Raw genomic sequence first — 20904 nt, 5'->3', positions numbered from 1 at the left:
ACACAACACCCTAACCAAAACACAAGACACAACACCCGAACCAAGCACAAGACACAACACCCTAACCAAAACACAAGACACAACACCCTAACCAAAACACAAGACACAACACCCTAACCAAACACAAGACACAACACCCTAACCAAAACACAAGACACAACACCCTAACCAAAACACAAGACACAACACCCTAACCAAACACAAGACACAACACCCTAACCAAAACACAAGACACAACACCCTAACCAAAACACAAGACACAACACCCTAACCAAAACACAAGACACAACACCCTAACCAAAACACAAGACACAACACCCTAACCAAACACAAGACACAACACCCTAACCAAAACACAAGACACAACACCCTAACCAAAACACAAGACACAACACCCTAACCAAAACACAAGACACAACACCCTAACCAAAACACAAGACACAACACCCTAACCAAACACAAGACACAACACCCTAACCAAAACACAAGACACAACACCCTAACCAAAACACAAGACACAACACCCTAACCAAAACACAAGACACAACACCCTAACCAAACACAAGACACAACACCCTAACCAAAACACAAGACACAACACCCTAACCAAAACACAAGACACAACACCCTAACCAAACACAAGACACAACACCCTAACCAAACACAAGACACAACACCCTAACCAAAACACAAGACACAACACCCTAACCAAACACAAGACACAACACCCTAACCAAAACACAAGACACAACACCCTAACCAAACACAAATTTGCCATGATCAAATCTAAGCCTACTCCAGCACCAGCCTGTCCAATCCAGTGTTTCTTAAAGACACTGGTTAAAGTATGTTTTCTATATATATCTCATTGGGGGGGGGGGGGGTGCTGAGGTCAAGCTCAGGTCATCACATGATAGTGGCAGTACAGCTCCTGACCCAGATAATAGCTGACCCACCTGACCCAGATAACAGCTGACCCACACTATAAGACTGAAAGTATTTCACTAGGTTTGACCTATATTTCTCAGACTAAAATGTAAGGGGAGTCACAGTTTTAAAAATAGAATTACTGAAATTTATTTTAAGTTGACTACACATTCTTAAGTGTTTAGAACAAATGAATGGAATAACAATTACTAAACTAGCCTTTTAATGTCCTCTATGTTGACTAGCCAGATAAGTACAGTGCTGGTATTTCATCTAACATTTAATTACTTTAGTCAGATTTAGCTGACACAGGTCCTCTATGTTGTACCCAGGTACAGTACAGTGCTGGTATTTAACATTTCAATATATTTTGACAGGATGTGTTAGAACTCAGCCTGCTGCGCAAGTTGACCAACTTCGAGCCAATATTTTTTGTGCGTGTCCCACCCACTGGATCCCGCACAGTAGACACAGACCCTCCAGATGGCGCCCCTAGGGAGGTGTCTCCAGAATCTTCCAACACAAATCTCAGCTCTGTCGTCTCCGCAGACAACTCACCCTCGGCCAAAAACTCCCACAATGCCAAGCACGTCAGCTTGGTGTACGAACAGCTTCAGCGACTTGGGTACCTCAACCTTGACCCCGAGATGAAGCAGTTCAAGAAAAACTATTACGACGTTGAAAGCATCTTTGTGGAGAAGTTCACAGACTTCAGCCCCAGAATGGCAGGCTTTGTTAAAAAAATCCTCCAGAGTTACGCAGTGAACGCGTCGAGCGTGTTAAACAACTCCCACACGCGGTGCCTGAACAAGTTCATCCTGTCAGCGTTTGACATGGCGCGGGACATGCTGATCACGCCCAAGAAGCTGGAGTTTGCCAGGGAGAAGGAGGAGGAGCTGTACAAGTCCCTGCTCAAGATCTCTGTCTCCAAGCTGGACGAAATCAAGGAGCTCATCTCCACCACCATCTCCATGATCAGGTCCTGCCTCATAGCAGAGGCAGCAGAGTTTGAGTTCATTGGTAAACAGCTTTTCTGTCTGGCTACTTGATAAAGTAGGGCTCCCTTGAGTGTTGCTTTAGTTCTGAATGTATCACACCAACATGGTAACTTTAATCTTAGATTATTCATTACAACTCAAGTGGACAAAACAATTATGTAGATGAATCAAATGCATAATGGTCAAAATTTCTATATTTTTCTTAACCAACTATAAAATGTAATGAAGTGTAATATAAACTGTGTGTCTATGTGTCTAAGATTTGATTGATGTTCCCCCCCCCCCCCCCCCCCCCATCGCAGGTATTGACCTGGATGAGAACAGGGGTGTGAGTACAGCCAAGGAGCTGCAGGCCTGTACAGAGCAGATCAGAGAGATGGTGCTCAGTCGACTCAACCACGCCATCGCTGGGAAACTGGTCAGTTCAGTGGACATCCTCAGGGACTCATACACAGGTAATTTCTTTGGTCATACAGGTCATTTCTGGTCTGTTGGTAGACACATACAGGTCATTTCTTTGGTCCAGTAGTGGACACATACAGGTCATTTCTTTGGTCTGTTGGTAGACACATACAGGTCATTTCTTTGATGTTTTAGTGGACATATATTTGACACAAATGTATCACAATATACTAGTATTAAAGCCTTAAAAACGAGGCAACTTTTTTTCACATTACTATATTACTATCCTCGGCCGATTTTACGCACATAAAACTATAGTTGACCAATATTAATAATATTATAATTATAGGCCTCTAAAAATTTTTATTGTATTAATAATAAAATGGTTTGCCAGGAACTTTGACCAGATGTTTAGAGAGTTTGGAGACTATGGACAAGGAGAACCCTGAGGGGGCCAAGACAACAGATGCCTTCAAACAGGTCAGTGGCCTCTTCTTGCTCTCTCTATGTCTCTCTGTCTCTCTCTGTCTCTCTTTACCTCTCTCTGTCTCTCTCTGTCAGTGTTTTTTATTGAACATGTGCTGACTAGTTTTTATTTACTTTGATGCTGTGTACCAGAAGATGTGTGTTGGGTGTGTGTTTGGTGTGTGTTGGGTGTGTGTTGGGTGTGTGTTGGGTGTGTGTTTTTAGTGTGTGTTGGGAGTGTGTTGGGTGTGTGTTTGGTGTGTTGGGAGTGTGTTGGGTGTGTGTTTGGTGTGTTGGGTGTGTGTTGGGAGTGTGTTTTTAGTGTGTGTTGGGAGTGTGTTTTTAGTGTGTGTTGGGTGTGTGTTGGGAGTGTGTTTTTAGTGTGTGTTGGGTGTGTGTTGGGAGTGTGTTTTTAGTGTGTGTTGGGAGTGTGTTGGGTGTGTGTTTGGTGTGTTGGGAGTGTGTTGGGTGTGTGTTTGGTGTGTTGGGTGTGTGTTGGGAGTGTGTTTTTAGTGTGTGTTGGGTGTGTGTTTTTAGTGTGTGTTGGGTGTGTGTTGGGAGTGTGTTGGGTGTGTGTAAGTTGTATGTTGGGTGTGTGTTGGGAGTGTGTTGGGTGTGTGTTTTTAGTGTGTGTTGGGAGTGTGTTTTTAGTGTGTGTTGGGTGTGTGTTGGGAGTGTGTTTTTAGTGTGTGTTGGGAGTGTGTTGGGTGTGTGTTTGGTGTGTTGGGTGTGTGTTGGGTGTGTGTTTGGTGTGTTGGGTGTGTGTTGGGAGTGTGTTTTTAGTGTGTGTTGGGTGTGTGTTGGGAGTGTGTTTTTAGTGTGTGTTGGGAGTGTGTTGGGTGTGTGTTTGGTGTGTTGGGAGTGTGTTTGGTGTGTTGGGTGTGTGTTGGGAGTGTGTTTTTAGTGTGTGTTGGGTGTGTGTTGGGAGTGTGTTTTTAGTGTGTGTTGGGTGTGTGTTGGGAGTGTGTTGGGTGTGTGTAAGTTGTATGTTGGGTGTGTGTTGGGTGTGTGTTTTTAGTGTGTGTTGGGAGTGTGTTTTTAGTGTGTGTTGGGAGTGTGTTTTTAGTGTGTTTTTAGTGTGTGTTGGGAGTGTGTTTTTAGTGTGTTTTTAGTGTGTGTTGGGTGTGTGTAAGTTGTATGTTGGGTGTGTGTTTTTAGTGTGTGTTGGGTGTGAGTTGGGTGTGAGTTGGGTGTGTTTGGTGTGTGTTGGGTGTGTGTAAGTTGTGTGTTGGGTGTGTTGGGGTATCAAACTATCTTGAATTCATTGGTCAGCTAATGCAGCTGATTGGTCAGCTAATACAGCTGACAGTGTCAGGTGAAAGACACAGTCATGCCACTGATAGAGTGCATTGACGTCAGTCTGACGGCAAGCACTAGTGCAGCAACCTTGAAGCTGATAAAATACCTTCCCATATCATTTAACTTGTTTTCTGACAAATCAAACTGTACTCTGTTAAATGGCTATCAGTTTACTGTATGCCCTTACTTTTCCTGTTAAACAAATTGGGGTTAACTAGACAGCATGGTCACACAGACAGTGTGTGTGTGTGTGTCTGTTTGTGTGTGTGTGGGTGTGTCTGTTTGTTTGTGTGTGTGTGTGAAACAGCTGATAAGGTACGTTATCTGCAGACGTAAATCCTATCTGTTGAGTGTGTTTAATGTCAGTAACCTTGTTACATAAGAATGAAGTTATGCTTGTCTAATGTATGGCAAAGTGATTTTAAACCAAAAATAGCAGTGAATCAGTTCTAAATATAGACCCTAGTACTTGTCAGATGGCTTGATGTCAGATAAACTTTGCTGGGTAGTAAGTCTGTTTATACATCCCATGTCACCATGAGGCAGTTGAATGGAAGGCCCTGATGTCACCATTGACCCATCTTGTCTCACTGTCTTGTCTCACCTGTCTTGTCTCATCTGTCTTGTCTGTTTCAAGTGTCTCACCTGTCTACTTACACTTACAGATCTTGAATGCTGCTTACACTGTGGAGATTACAGTCCGGTCTAGCTCATCCTTTATCAAAAATATCTTAGAGAAGATGAAACAGGTGGGTCCAGTTTGGCTGGTCAGCATGTCACATGTTGCTGTTGTAGGATGTTGCTGTTGTAGGATGTTGCTGTTGTAGGATGTTGCTGTTGTAGGATGTTGCTGTTGTAGGATGTTGCTGCTGTAGGATGTTGCTGTTGTAGGATGTTGTTGTTGTAGGATGTTGCTGTTGTAGGATGTTGTAGGATGTTGCTGTTGTAGGATGTTGTTGTTGTAGGATGTTGCTGTTGTAGGATGTTGCTGTTGTAGGATGTTGCTGTTGTAGGATGTTGCTGTTGTAGGATGTTGCTGTTGTAGGATGTTGTTGTTGTAGGATGTTGCTGTTGTAGGATGTTGCTGTTGTAGGGTGTTGCTGCTGTAGGATGTTGCTGTTGTAGGATGTTGTAGGATGTTGTTGTTGTGGGATGTTGCTGTTGTAGGATGTTGCTGTTGTAGGATGTTGCTGTTGTAGGATGTTGTAGGATGTTGTTGTTGTAGGATGTTGCTGTTGTAGGATGTTGCTGTTGTAGGATGTTGCTGTTGTAGGATGTTGCTGTTGTAGGATGTTGCTGCTGTAGGATGTTGCTGTTGTAGGATGTTGCTGCTGTAGGATGTTGCTGTTGTAGGATGTTGCTGTTGTAGGATGTTGCTGTTGTAAGATGTTGCTGTTGTAGGATGTTGCTGTTGTAGGATGTTGCTGTTGTAGGATGTTGCTGTTGTAAGATGTTGCTGTTGTAGGTTGTTGCTGTTGTAGGATGTTGCTGTTGTAGGATGTTGCTGTTGTAGGATGTTGTAGGATGTTGCTGTTGTAGGATGTTGTTGTTGTAGGATGTTGCTGCTGTAGGATGTTGCTGCTGTAGGATGTTGCTGTTGTAGGATGTTGCTGTTGTAGGATGTTGCTGTTGTAGGATGTTGCTGTTGTAGGATGTTGCTGTTGTAGGATGTTGCTGTTGTAGGATGTTGCTGCTGTAGGATGTTGCTGTTGTAGGATGTTGCTGTTGTAGGATGTTGCTGCTGTAGGATGTTGCTGTTGTAGGATGTTGCTGTTGTAGGATGTTGCTGCTGTAGGATGTTGCTGCTGTAGGATGTTGCTGTTGTAGGATGTTGCTGTTGTAGGATGTTGCTGTTGTAGGATGTTGCTGTTGTAGGATGTTGCTGCTGTAGGATGTTGCTGTTGTAGGATGTTGCTGTTGTAGGATGTTGCTGTTGTAGGATGTTGCTGTTGTAGGATGTTGCTGTTGTAGGATGTTGCTGTTGTAGGATGTTGTTGTTGTAGGATGTTGCTGTTGTAGGATGTTGCTGTTGTAGGATGTTGCTGCTGTAGGATGTTGCTGTTGTAGGATGTTGCTGTTGTAGGATGTTGTAGGATGTTGTTGTTGTAGGATGTTGCTGTTGTAGGATGTTGCTGTTGTAGGATGTTGCTGTTGTAGGATGTTGCTGTTGTAGGATGTTGCTGTTGTAGGATGTTGCTGCTGTAGGATGTTGCTGTTGTAGGATGTTGCTGTTGTAGGATGTTGTAGGATGTTGCTGTTGTAGGATGTTGCTGTTGTAGGATGTTGTTGTTGTAGGATGTTGCTGTTGTAGGATGTTGCTGTTGTAGGATGTTGCTGTTGTAGGATGTTGTTGTTGTAGGATGTTGCTGTTGTAGGATGTTGCTGTTGTAGGATGTTGCTGTTGTAGGATGTTGCTGTTGTAGGATGTTGCTGTTGTAGGATGTTGCTGCTGTAGGATGTTGCTGTTGTAGGATGTTGCTGTTGTAGGATGTTGTAGTATGTTGTTGTTGTAGTATGTTGTAGTTGTAGGATGTTGTAGGATGTTGTTATTGTAGGATGTTGCTGTTGTAGGATGTTGCTGTTGTAGGATGTTGTTGTTGTAGGATGTTGTAGGATGTTGTTGTTGTAGGATGTTGTTGTTGTAGGATGTTGCTGTTGTAGGATGTTGCTGTTGTAGGATGTTGTAGGATGTTGCTGTTGTAGGATGTTGCTGTTATAGGATGTTGCTGTTGTAGGATGTTGTAGGATGTTGCTGTTGTAGGATGTTGCTGTTGTAGGATGTTGCTGTTGTAGGATGTTGCTGTTGTAGGATGTTGCTGTTGATGTAGGATGTTGTTGTAGGATGGTGCTGTTGTAGGATGTTGCTGTTGTAGGATGTTGCTGTTGTAGGATGTTGCTGTTGTAGGATGTTGCTGTTGTAGGATGTTGCTGTTGTAAGATGTTGCTGTTGTAGGTTGTTGCTGTTGTAGGGTGTTGTTGTTGTAGGATGTTGCTGTTGTAGTATGTTGTTGTTGTAGGATGTTGCTGTTGTAGGATGTTGCTGTTGTAGGATGTTGCTGTTGTAGGATGTTGCTGTTGTAGGATGTTGCTGTTGTAGGATGTTGCTGTTGTAGGATGTTGCTGTTGTAGGATGTTGCTGTTGATGTAGGATGTTGTTGTTGTAGGATGTTGCTGTTGTAGGATGTTGCTGTTGATGTAGGATGTAGGATGTTGTTGTAGGATGGTGCTGTTGTAGGATGTTGCTGTTGTAGGATGTTGCTGTTGTAGGATGTTGCTGTTGTAGGATGTTGTAGGATGTTGTAGGATGTTGCTGTTGTAGGATGTTGCTGTTGATGTAGGATGTTGTTGTTGTAGGATGTTGCTGTTGTAGGATGTTGCTGTTGTAGGATGTTGCTGTTGTAGGATGTTGCTGTTGTAGGATGTTGCTGTTGTAAGATGTTGCTGTTGTAGGATGTTGCTGATGTAGGATGTTGTTGTTGTAGGATGTTGCTGTTGTAGGATGTTGTTGTTGTAGGATGTTGTAGGATGTTGTTGTTGTAGGATGTTGCTGTTGTAGGATGTTGCTGTTGTAGGATGTTGTAGGATGTTGCTGTTGTAGGATGTTGCTGTTGTAGGATGTTGCTGTTGTAGGATGTTGTAGGATGTTGCTGTTGTAGGATGTTGCTGTTGTAGGATGTTGCTGTTGTAGGATGTTGCTGTTGTAGGATGTTGCTGTTGATGTAGGATGTTGTTGTAGGATGGTGCTGTTGTAGGATGTTGCTGTTGTAGGATGTTGCTGTTGTAGGATGTTGCTGTTGTAGGATGTTGCTGTTGTAGGATGTTGCTGTTGTAAGATGTTGCTGTTGTAGGTTGTTGCTGTTGTAGGATGTTGTTGTTGTAGGATGTTGCTGTTGTAGTATGTTGTTGTTGTAGGATGTTGCTGTTGTAAGATGTTGCTGTTGTAGGTTGTTGCTGTTGTAGGATGTTGTTGTTGTAGGATGTTGCTGTTGTAGTATGTTGTTGTTGTAGGATGTTGCTGTTGTAGGATGTTGCTGTTGTAGGATGTTGCTGTTGTAAGATGTTGCTGTTGTAGGTTGTTGCTGTTGTAGGATGTTGTTGTTGTAGGATGTTGCTGTTGTAGTATGTTGTTGTTGTAGGATGTTGCTGTTGTAGGATGTTGCTGTTGTAGGATGTTGCTGTTGTAGGATGTTGCTGTTGATGTAGGATGTTGTTGTTGTAGGATGTTGCTGTTGTAGGATGTTGCTGTTGATGTAGGATGTAGGATGTTGTTGTAGGATGGTGCTGTTGTAGGATGTTGCTGTTGTAGGATGTTGCTGTTGTAGGATGTTGCTGTTGTAGGATGTTGTAGGATGTTGTAGGATGTTGCTGTTGTAGGATGTTGCTGTTGATGTAGGATGTTGTTGTTGTAGGATGTTGCTGTTGTAGGATGTTGCTGTTGTAGGATGTTGCTGTTGTAGGATGTTGCTGTTGTAGGATGTTGCTGTTGTAAGATGTTGCTGTTGTAGGATGTTGCTGATGTAGGATGTTGTTGTTGTAGGATGTTGCTGTTTTAGGATGTTGCTGTTGTAGGATGTTGCTGTTGTAGGATGTTGCTGTTGTAGGATGTTGTTGATGTTGGATGTTGCTGTTGTAGGATGTTGCTGTTGTAAGATGTTGCTGTTGTAGGTTGTTGCTGTTGTAGGATGTTGCTGTTGTAGGATGTTGCTGTTGTAGGATGTTGTAGGATGTTGCTGTTGTAGGATGTTGCTGTTGTAGGATGTTGCTGTTGTAGGATGTTGCTGTTGTAGGATGTTGCTGTTGTAGGATGTTGCTGTTGTAGGATGTTGCTGTTGTAGGATGTTGCTGTTGTAGGATGTTGCTGTTGTAGGATGTTGCTGTTGTAAGATGTTGCTGTTGTAGGTTGTTGCTGTTGTAGGATGTTGCTGTTGTAGGATGTTGCTGTTGTAGGATGTTGCTGTTGTAGGATGTTGTAGGATGTTGCTGTTGTAGGATGTTGCTGTTGTAGGATGTTGTAGGATGTTGCTGTTGTAGGATGTTGTAGGATGTTGCTGTTGTAGTATGTTGCTGTTGTAGGATGTTGCTGTTGTTGTAGGATGTTGCTGTTGTAGGATGTTGCTGTTGTAGGATGTTGCTGTTGTAGGATGTTGCTGTTGATGTAGGATGTTGTTGTTGTAGGATGTTGCTGTTGTAGGATGTTGCTGTTGATGTAGGATGTTGCTGTTGTAGGATGTTGCTGTTGATGTAGGATGTTGTTGTTGTAGGATGATGCTGTTGTAGGATGTTGCTGTTGTAGGATGTTGCTGTTGTAGGATGTTGCTGTTGTAGGATGTTGCTGTTGTAGGATGTTGCTGTTGTAGGATGTTGCTGCTGTAGGATGTTGCTGCTGTAGGATGTTGCTGTTGTAGGATGTTGTAGTATGTTGTTGTTGTAGGATGTTGCTGTTGTAGGATGTTGTAGGATGTTGCTGTTGTAGGATGTTGCTGTTGATGTAGGATGTTGTTGTTGTAGGATGATGCTGTTGTAGGATGTTGCTGTTGTAGGATGTTGCTGCTGTAGGATGTTGCTGTTGTAGGATGTTGCTGTTGTAGGATGTTGCTGTTGTAGGATGTTGTAGTATGTTGTTGTAGGATGTTGCTGTTGTAGGATGTTGCTGTTGTAGGATGTTGTTGTTGTAGGATGTTGTTGTTGTAGGATGTTGAAGGATGTTGCTGTTGTTGTAGGATGTTGCTGTTGTAGGATGTTGCTGCTGTAGGATGTTGCTGTTGTAGGATGTTGCTGTTGTAGGATGTTGTAGGATGTTGCTGTTGTTGTTGGATGTTGCTGTTGTAGGATGTTGCTGTTGTAAAATGTTGCTGTTATAGGATGTTGTTGTTGTAGGATGTTGCTGCGTCCACCTAACTCTGACTCTCATTAGTTTAAAAGAAGGCGGCTGGGCATAGTGCTGGCCGCACTCTGTATGCCAAAGTCATTGAAACTGATGAAATTTACTTCGTCTCCTATTTGTGCCATGGGTACCAATGGGAATAGATGATGTGATGATGGTCATTCTTGGGGTGGTGTGGTTGAAGGCTAGAGCACTCAACTGCTAATCTGAAAGTCTAGAGTTCTAATTGAGGTCAGGACTTGAGTATGCTGGATGTCCTGGAGTTCACCCAGCTCTAATGGGTACCTGCCTCACGTTAGGGAAAATAAATGCAACTGTGCTTAGTGCTGACCCCATTATCCCCCTAAATGCAGAGGTCAAGGAACATGAACTCTAGTTCATCAGCCCTAGGATGAGTAGGCCTGAGATGGGAACCTTTGACCCCTCCTGTTTATGTTCCTCCATATTGTGTTGAATGTCTTGGTCCACCTCGCCCTACTGGTCAGGCTGGTCTGAATACCATGGTCATGTGGGCTTAAAATTGCCACAGGATTAAAGTAAAGTATGCAATCAAAAGATGGGGCAGACACAAAAACTGGCTCGTTATGATTTGTTCTCTCATTATCTCAGGCATGCATGATCTCATTAATATTTAGCAGTGGAGAAATCATCTAAATGGTAATGTGAGTTGATCGATGAACTAGGGACGTGCTGGGTAGAGGGTTACTGCCCCTGGTGGCTGAGGTAGGGGGTAACTGCCCCTGGTGGCTGAGGTAGGGGGTTACTGCCCCTGGTGGCTGAGGTAGGGGGTTACTGCCCCTGGTGGCTGAGGTAGGGGGTTACTGCCCCTGGGGACTGGTGGGTAGGGGGGGGGGGTTACTGCCCATGGGGACTGGTGGGTAGGGGAGGTTACTGCCCCTGGTAGCTGGGGGGGTAACTGCCCCTGGGGACTGGTGGGTTGGGGTTACTGCCCCTGGTGGCTGTGGGTTGGGGGTTACTGCCCCTGGGGGGGGGGGGTAACTGCCCTTAGGGACTGGTGGGTTGGGGTTACTGCCCCTGGTGGTTGGGGGTTACTGCCCCTGGGGACTGGTGGGTTGGGGTTACTGCCCCTGGTGGCTGTGGGTTGGGGGTTACTGCCCCTGGGGGGGGGGGGGGGTAACTGCCCTTAGGGACTGGTGGGTTGGGGTTACTGCCCCTGGTGGCTGTGGGTTGGGGGTTACTGCCCCTAGGGACTGGTGGGTCGGGGTTACTGCCCCTAGGGACTGGTGGGTTGGGGTTACTGCCCTGGTGGCTGGGGGGTTTGGGGTTACTGCCCCTAGGGACTGGGGGATTGGGGTTACTGCCCCTGGGGGATTGGGGTTACTGCCCCTGGGGGATTGGGGTTACTGCCCCTGGGGATTGGGGTTACTGCCCCTGGGGATTGGGGTTACTGCCCCTGGGGATTGGGGTTACTGGCCCTGGAGACTGGGGGATTGGGGGTTACTGCCCATGAGGACTGGTGGGTTGGGGGTTACTGCCCCTGGGGACTGTCAGGTTTGGGGTTACTGCCCCTGTAGAATGGGGGGGGGTACTGCCCCTGGGGACTGGTGAGTTAGGGGGCTACTGCCCCTGGTGGCCTGAATGAAGTCAGTGGATTTAAAATTTAAATGTGTCATTCAACTCAGTTGTCCTAATTAAAGTCATTAATAAAATTGCTTAACATTAGAGTACTGTCTGAATTGTAGGTTAATTGATTGAATTGACTGGTTCAACTGAATTGACTGAATGGTTGATTTGACTGTTTCAACTGACTGAATGATTGGTTTGACTGGATGACTGAATTGACTGAATGATTTGACTGTTTCAATTGACTGAATGATTGGTTTGACTGGATGACTGAATTGACTGAATGATTGGTTTGACTGGATGACTGAATTGACTGAATGATTGGTTTGACTGGATGACTGAATTGACTGAATGATTTCTCTGAGCAGCTTGTCCAGTCCATGCCTTGGAAAAGTTCCCCAGCCATTGACAGCGAGTGGAAGAAAAAAGTGGCCTCGGAGATGTTGAACAGTCTCAGTGAATCCAGGTAATTGGCCCTGTCGTTATGTGGGCCACTTACCACACCAGGTAATTAGCCCTGTCTTTATGTGGGCCACTTACCACACCAGGTAATTGGCCCTGTCTTTATGTTGGTCCACTTACCACAGCAGGTAATTGGCCCACTTACCACAGCAGGTAATTGGCCCACTTACCACAGCAGGTAATTGGCCCACTTACCACAGCAGGTAATTAGCCCTGTCTTTATGTTCGTCCACTTACCTCAGGAGGTAGTTGGCCCTGACTATATGTTGGCCACAGCCTAGGACAAACGTTTTGGTACATTCTTTAAATCCAGCTCGCCACTATAAGTTTGATGGCATTGTTTGAATCCTTACAGACTAGCAAAGAGTATAGCATCCCAAATCAAGGAGCGCCTGAACAAGTCCCACGAATCTTTCAGCAACGCCCTGCGTCAGCTAGAGACTCGTCACTCCGGCAGGCTGGACAAAATAGAGGAACACCGACTCAAGCTGCGCAAGGTGCACGCCCCCAGACTGGCCAAGTTGGCTTTAGAGAGCACCTCACTCAAGGATGTCATCCTCTTTGGTAGGTCTCCACCCTTTTAGGTCAGGAGGTACCCACATCTTGTTGGTCTGACCACACCTTGTGTTGGTCTGTAGGTCCTCATCTTTTGTTGGTCTTCTGTGTTCAGATTGTAAAACCTGTAGTGTCACCTGTGTTTACCTCTAGTGTCACCTGTGCTTACCTGTAGTGTCACCTGTGCTTACCTGTAGTGTCACCTGTGTTTACCTCTAGTGTCACCTGTGCTTACCTGTAGTGTCACCTGTGTTTACCTCTAGTGTCACCTGTGTTTACCTGTAGTGTCACCTGTGTTTACCTGTAGTGTCACCTGTGCTTACCTGTAGTGTCACCTGTGCTTACCTGTAGTGTCACCTGTGTTTACCTCTAGTGTCACCTGTGCTTACCTGTAGTGTCACCTGTGTTTACCTGTAGTGTCACCTGTGCTTACCTGTAGTGTCACCTGTGTTTACCTCTAGTGTCACCTGTGTTTACCTGTAGTGTCACCTGTGCTTACCTGTAGTGTCACCTGTGCTTACCTGTAGTGTCACCTGTGTTTACCTCTAGTGTCACCTGTGCTTACCTGTAGTGTCACCTGTGCTTACCTCTAGTGTCACCTGTGTTTACCTCTAGTGTCACCTGTGTTTACCTGTAGTGTCACCTGTGCTTACCTCTAGTGTCACCTGTGTTTACCTCTAGTGTCACCTGTGTTTACCTGTAGTGTCACCTGTGTTGTCACCTGTGCTTACCTGTGTTGTCACCTGTGCTTACCTGTGTTGTCACCTGTGCTTACCTGTGTTGTCACCTGTGTTTACCTCTAGTGTCACCTGTGTTTACCTGTAGTGTCACCTGTGTTTACCTCTAGTGTTACCCGTGTTTACCTCTAGTGTTACCTGTGTTTACCTCTAGTGTTACCTGTGTTTACCTCTAGTGTTACCTGTGTTTACCTCTAATGTCACCTGTGTTTACCTCTAGTGTTACCTGTGTTTACCTCTAATGTCACCTGTGTTTACCTCTAGTGTCACCTGTGTTGTCACCTGTGTTTAGTGTCACCTGTGTTTACCTCTAATGTCACCTGTGTTTACCTCTAGTGTCACCTGTGTTGTCACCTGTGTTTACCTTTAGTGTCACCTGTGTTGTCACCTGTGTTTACCTTTAGTGTCACCTGTGTTGTCACCTGTGCTTACCTCTAGTGCCACCTGTGTTTACCTCTAGTGTCACCTGTGCTTACCTCTAGTGCCACCTGTGTTTACCTCTAGTGTCACCTGTGCTTACCTCTAGTGCCACCTGTGTTTACCTCTAGTGTCACCTGTGTTTACCTGTGTTGTCACCTGTCAGCCAGTAAAACTTCACCCTTTATTTGACAGGTATGCCAGTGATGGGAAGAGAAATAGGGCGTGGCCAGTACGGGGTTGTGTACTCGTGCGACACCTGGGGCAAATACTCCCCCTGTGCCATCAAATCAGTTGTCCCCCCTGATGACAAACATTGGAATGATCTCGCTTTAGAATTCTTTTACACAAAGTACATTTTTCTTTTCCTTTTTTTTTATTTTTCCATCCTTAGTACACATTTTTTTAAATTATTGTATTTTATATCTGTGTAAATGTACCATCTTCTTTACATTGGATAGTAATGTATGAAGCTTTTATTTTTGTGTACCGATGTATCAGACATGTAACTACATTGTTGTCTTGGCAGGAATATTTCTGAACATGACAGAATTGTAATGCTCAGAGGCTCAGTTATAGACTACATGTACGGTGGGGGGACGTCCCCAGCTGTCCTGTTGGTCATGGAAAGGTTACAGAGGGATCTTTACACGGCCATCAAACAGGGGCTTGACTGGGTCAGTCGGTGAGTACCTCATGTACATCTTTACACGGCCATCAAACAGGGGCTAGACTGGGTCAGTCGGTGAGTACCTCATGTAGATCTCTAGACGGCCATCAAACAGGGGCTGGACTGGGTCAGTCGGTGAGTACCTCATGTAGATCTCTACACGGCCATCAAACAGGGGCTGGACTGGGTCAGTCGGTGAGTACCTCATGTAGATCTCTACACGGCCATCAAACAGGGGCTGGACTGGGTCAGTCGGTGAGTACCTCATGTAGATCTCTAGACGGCCATCAAACAGGGGCTGGACTGGGTCAGTCGGTGAGTACCTCATGTACATCTCTGGCTCATGAACTGATGTTTGTACCAAATCTTGTCCATCTGTTTACATCCAATGTTTGCCACCAAAAACCCATTGAACTGATGTTTGTACCAAATCTTGTCCATCTGTTTACATCCAATGTTTGCCACCAAAAACTCATTGAACTGATGTTTGTACCAAATCTTGTCCATCTGTTTACATCCAATGTTTGCCACCAAAAACCCATAAGTAAACTGATTGGTCTGTTTGTTGTGTTAGTATCCAGGTGGCCATTGATGTGGTGGAGGGTCTCAGATTTCTACACAGTCAAGGTCTGGTGCACAGGGACGTCAAGTTAAAGAATGTTCTGGTAAGGGAAGCTTTTTTTCTTGGAGAGTTTGACATGGATATGATTGCATTCTTTATCAACACCATTAGTAAATGAAGCTCAACTAAGTGTTTTTTGTCAGCTTCACATAATTAATTAATAACCTCATTAATATAAGTTTTGTTGGCTCAAATATTGACCATGCCCATTAAAAGCCCACCTTTTGACCACCAGCTGGACAAAGAGAACCGAGGAAAGATCACTGACCTTGGCTTCTGTAAACCTGAGGCCATGATGAGTGGCAGCATAGTTGGTACACCCATCCACATGGCGCCCGAGTTGTTTACTGGTCACTATGACAACAGTGTCGACGTCTACGCCTTCGGCATCTTGTTCTGGTACGTCTGCGCCGGCCATGTCAGACTGCCCAACGCATTTGAGCAGTGCGCCAACAAGGATCAGCTGTGGCAGTCTGTGAAGAAAGGTGAGGGTCACATTGTAGAAAGGTCAAGGTCATGTTGGAAACAGGTCACTCAAATTATATCAATCGTACATTTTCTTTACTTCACTTGACATTTTCTTTTAAAGTTTAATAAACTGTAGTCTTGCATTACATTTAAAATGTTTGATGAAATAAATGTTATTTTTTCTCTCAAATAATTCACAATTCAAATTTTAGACTTACTAGAAATGTAATAGCTGATGAAATAATTAGTAGCCTCTGTTTGATTAAACTGAACTGTAGATTGAAATAAATTTTAGCCTCTGTTTAATTAATTTGAACTGTAGATTGAAATAAATTTTAGCCTCTGTTTAATTAAATTGAACAGTAGATTGAAATACATTTTAGCCTCTGTTTAATTAATTTGAACTGTAGATTGAAATAAATTTTAGCCTCTGATTAAAACAGTTTATTGCAACAAATTTCCTGTTTAGGTCTTCGGCCAGAGCAGCCCCCCAACACATCTGAGGACTGCTGGGTCTTGATGCAGGGATGCTGGGAAGGGGAGCCAAGCAAGCGGCCATTTTTTGGTGATGTTGAGGACACCCTCAAAGTTATTTTAGAAAAAAACAAGCGTCGGGCCGCCTCCGCAGCCGCTGCAGAGAAAAAGACCGGGACAAACGACAGAAGAAATCGCACATCTGGTTCTCCACGCTTGAAACAAATCTCCCCCAACAGATAACAAGAGGGCACTTATGTGTTGTTGTTATAGATGTGTGCCACACCCAGCTGCTGGGGACTTAACCACCTTTACTTTTGTGATAGAAACAACACAAACACACCTTACCAGGTACACTGGAACTAATACAGTCACACCTTACCAGGTACACAGGAACTAACAGTCACACCTTACCAGGTACACAGGAACTAACACAAACACACCTTACCAGGTACACAGGAACTAACACAGTCACACCTTACCAGGTACACAGGAACTAACACAGTCACACCTTACCAAGTACACAGAAGATTTACATCTATCATTGTTTTCTGATGCTTGGCAATCATCTGCATGGGCTACCATCAGCTATATGCTACCATCAATATGAGCCTTCTAACAACATGAGCTTCTATTTAAAATGAGCTACCTTCAGCATGGGGCTACCACCAGCCTGAGGCTAATCTGACCATGAATGAATGGTCCTACCTGCTTGTTGAAATCTTGATGCAGTGTTGACCCGTGTGTTGACCCTTGTGCTGACCCATGTTGACCCATGTGTCACCAATATGCTGACCACTCCTATTGTCTGTACATAGTGTTCCTACTCAAGGTAGACAATCATCTGACTTGTACATTATTAGCCTATGAGTTACTTCCCCTATGTGTTGCTACAGTATATAGTGAATACACCCAGCCAAGTTACAAGATTTCTGTGTGTGAGAATGGAAAAATGTTCTGCAGGTTCTAGAGGCTCATGGATTTGATGTTTGTTGATGTACAAGGTTTAGATTTGTGGATTAGACAATAATGTACAATTTGGACTTTGATATTTGTGTATTAAAGGTATACTTTTAGATTTGTGTATTAGACACTTAATGTACAAGGTATACTTTTTGATTTGTGTATTAGACACTTAACGTACAAGGTATACTGTTTTGATACCAGTTTACATCTGCTCTGACCGTTGTACAATATTGCTAGTGTACACAGGTACTGTGACTATTCAGGTACTAGCTGGTGGGGTTTTTTTTAGTTTTTGATTGATGAAAATAAAAACATTTTAATTCGAAATAAAAGGTGACTGGAAACAACACCAGACAGGGAATTATTTATTTATAAAGCATTAGTAGACAAAAACAAGGTATGCCCACATGTACATCGTAGCTAAAACATTTCCCCACGGAATTGGACATAATTAAAGTGTATTTTTATAATAAGTTTTTTTTTGCACATTGTTCTGTTTGCAAAGTTTTCTGGGAACTCAATTAAGAATCTATTAGGTACATTTTTTTTACCTGAGGTTTTTTAAAGAGGAAATGTGTTGATCTTATAAATATTTGATCTTTGTTGTGAGGTAAATTGTGTTGGTCCCCAGTGGTAGCTAGGGTCATGTTGACCTGATGACACTGTAACCTTTAACCTTTTGTATTTTGTACAGTGTATTTTAGATGAATTTTTACCTGATGATGTACATATGACATTTGATAAAAATAGAATGACAATGTCAAGCTTTGTTGTTTGATTTGTCTGGTGTAAAAACTCTCTGCTCTGAGGGGGGGGGGGGGGGGGTGTCTGTATATGATGTCCACACAGCCAGGGGGTGGTCCAAAAAAGTTGACTTGTGGAAGGGATGGGTCTTTGGGACCCATAATATCCAAATATTAGAGCAAACAACGAATACAAACATATGTCCATCTTAAACAAATGAGCTTGTGTTTAAAAACATCTAATTGGTCATTTAATCACAGTATCTATTTAGAAAATTATAGGTCTGCATAAGTGAGCCAATCATCATGTAGAATAGAAAAACGTTTAAACTGGAGCCAGCGGTACTATAAGACTGGCTCATTGGCTTTCTGGTTATAAAAAAAATTGAATCTTTTTATTTATTTGACCTTTTGCATAGCCAAAGTTGTCTGACGTATAGTGACTCATGTCTTGATTTTCAGTGATGGTAAAGTGACTCTAGAATTCAGTGACTCTATACGTCAAGTGATCCTAGAGTTCAGTGACTCTAGAAATCAGTGACTCTAACGTCTAATGGCCATAGAATTCAGTGACTCTAAACGTCAAATGACCCTAGAATTCAGTGACTCTAGAATTCAGTGACTCTAAACGTCAAATGACCCTATAATTCAATGACTCTAAACGTCTAATGGCCCTAGAATTCAGTGACTCTAGAATTGAGTGACTATAAACGACTAATGACCCTAGAATTCAGTGACTCTAGAATTCAGTGACTCTAAACGTCTAATGACCCTAGAATTCTGTTACTCTAGAATTCAGTGACTCTAAACGTCTAATGACCCTAGAATTCTGTTACTCTAGAATTCAGTGACTCTAAACGTCTAATGACCCTAGAATTCTGTTACTCTAGAATTCAGTGACTCTAAACGTCTAATGACCCTAGAAAAAGCAGTGACTGCAAAAGTCTTGCAACTTCTGGAGATTTTACCCCACCCACGAGTGAGACCCACGCCCTCCCCGCAACACGTCCATCACGTGACATTAGTACTAACCCTACCTCGTCCAAATAAGGAAATTGATCATTCTGTCGCCGTAACTGGTTTTCCGGTAACGATTTTTCACTTTCCGGTAACCAAGATACCGATTTGTTTACAGCTATGACATCACGGCGACCTTTGATGTGGTATCAGCCGCCCCTGGGGGCCACACTACATCCACCCACCTCACATTTTACCCCCACCCCCCCCACACCTCTCACTACATCCACCCACCTCACATTTCACCCCCCCCCCCCCACACCTCTCACTACATCCACCCACCTCACATTTCACCCCCCCCACACTTCTCACTACATCCACCCACCTCACAGTTCACCCCCCCCACACTTCTCACTACATCCACCCACCTCACATTTCACCCCCCCCCCCCTGGGGGCCACACTACATCCACCCACCTCACATTTTACACCCCCCCCCACACACACACCTCTCACTACATCCCCCCCACCTCACATTTCACCCCCCCCCCCACACACACACCTCTCACTACATCCCCCCCACCTCACATTTCACCCCCCCCCCCATCCACACCCACCTCTCACTACATCCCCCCACCTCACACTTCATTATCCCCCCACCCCACACTTCATGCCCCCCCCCCCCCCATGTGTAATGGCCGTTGATTTAGTCGCAGGTAGCGGCGTGAATAACAGCTAATGATGGCGAGGCTTTTAGCCGCTAGAATAATCTACAAACTCGTCGTCAACGGGCTGACGAACTAGCGGACATTGAGCTAATGGGGGGAAGGGTCAAAGTAGGTTCAGGTAGGTTTTGTACAACTTCTGTAGGTCCTGCTATAGGTTCATTTAGGTTTTGTACAACTTCTGTAGGTCCTTCTATAGGTTCAGGTAGGTTTTGTACAACTTCTGTAGGTCCTGCTATAGGTTCAGGTAGGTTTTGTACAACTTCTGTAGGTCCTGCTATAGGTTCATTTAGGTTTTGTACAACTTCTGTAGGTCCTGCTATAGGTTCAGGTAGGTTTTGTACAACTTCTATAGGATCAGGTAGGTACGAAATAAACCATGGAACTAGGACAATGCTATATTTGGATGGTTTTAAAACGTCTCTTCATGACGTTTTGACACCTGTTTCATTGTTTTTCTTTTAAATAGCCTAATTTTTTTTTTTAAAAGATTAACGTTAATCACAACTTGGAATTGGCATTTTAATGGCGTTTTTAGAACCATAATTAACAAGTTAAAATGTTTTTAAATCATTAGCGGACTGGTTCCATTTTTGTACGGTAATTAAGTAATGAGTGCGCATGCGGGAAGCTGACAGCACGAGCAAACACTTGAAGCCTCGTTTTGAACCACGTTCTGCGTCAGCCGCTTGCCCAACTAACGATGTTTGGATTCAAGTCTTGTCAAACGGCCCGACAAAAATGCCGATATTGAAACAAATTTTCCCCCGGGCTCGCTTAAGGCTTTTAAAAAATAAAATCTGCTGTTGTCTGGGCAACTGACACGTCATTTATCGTTTCGACCAAAGGCCGTCGTCAGCTCTTTGAAATTAAAACATATGGGCTTTAATTAACAGATAACCTGAATAGTAATTAGACATTTTTAAAGGTTTATTAACGGCGTTATTTTTTAAATTAGTTTTTTTTTTCATTTAGATGATAATAGAGTATCTTTATCTGCATATCTTGTAAGGAAATATTTTAAAAAAAAAAACTGACTGCGTCAGCTAGTTCTTGGTCTGTCACAATTTATTTAGCCACGTGTGTAAGAGGGGGGGGGGGGAGGGAGGGAGGGATTTTAAAAACAAAAGACCAGCCAAGTGACGATTATTGTCAAATATTTTTCAATGAACCAAACAACATACAAGCGTCCACTCGTACCAAACAACATACAAGCGTCCACTCGTACCAAACAACATACAAGCGTCCACTCGTACCAAACAACATGCAAGCGTCCACTCGTACCAAACAACATACAAGCGTCCACTCGTACCAAACAACATGCAAGCGTCCACTCGTACCAAACAACATATAAGCGTCCACTCGTAAATGGTGTTTGTAAAAAGTGTCATCCCCCCCCCCCCCCTCCAAAAAGTGGGATCTCTTGATTGGACCAGCCATAAAATGTTTAGACTGATGCGTCTGGTGGCATCTGGTACAAAGTGCTGTTAATGTTCAAGCCGCCCTTAACGACCAAATAAATCGTGTTCTCTAGCAACCAGACTACGATC

The 20904-nt window shown here is 43.9% G+C and overlaps 1 protein-coding gene across 1 annotated transcript in view; it reads left to right on the top strand.

Annotated features, from left to right (window-relative positions):
- The window catches only part of LOC131937396 (dual serine/threonine and tyrosine protein kinase), a 29768-nt gene extending 12082 nt beyond the window's left edge, over window positions 1–17686 (top strand). The window contains exons 3-13 of the mRNA XM_059294791.1: window positions 1305–1947; window positions 2228–2380; window positions 2722–2807; window positions 4757–4840; window positions 11928–12025; window positions 12377–12585; window positions 13926–14082; window positions 14260–14415; window positions 14975–15065; window positions 15258–15507; window positions 15960–17686. Coding sequence (XP_059150774.1) covers window positions 1305–1947; window positions 2228–2380; window positions 2722–2807; window positions 4757–4840; window positions 11928–12025; window positions 12377–12585; window positions 13926–14082; window positions 14260–14415; window positions 14975–15065; window positions 15258–15507; window positions 15960–16207 — 2175 coding nt within the window. The 3' untranslated portion in view covers window positions 16208–17686. The remainder of the gene's footprint in view (window positions 1–1304; window positions 1948–2227; window positions 2381–2721; window positions 2808–4756; window positions 4841–11927; window positions 12026–12376; window positions 12586–13925; window positions 14083–14259; window positions 14416–14974; window positions 15066–15257; window positions 15508–15959) is intronic.
- Window positions 17687–20904: the final 3218 nt, after the last annotated feature.

The sequence above is a fragment of the Physella acuta genome, unplaced genomic scaffold (assembly GCF_028476545.2).
Source record: "Physella acuta isolate Inbredline_101_S28 unplaced genomic scaffold, ASM2847654v3 ptg000209l, whole genome shotgun sequence".
Lineage (NCBI taxonomy): Eukaryota > Metazoa > Mollusca > Gastropoda > Physidae > Physella > Physella acuta.
Note: the sequence above shows the minus strand (reverse complement) of the source record. Positions and strands in the feature narration are given on the sequence as shown.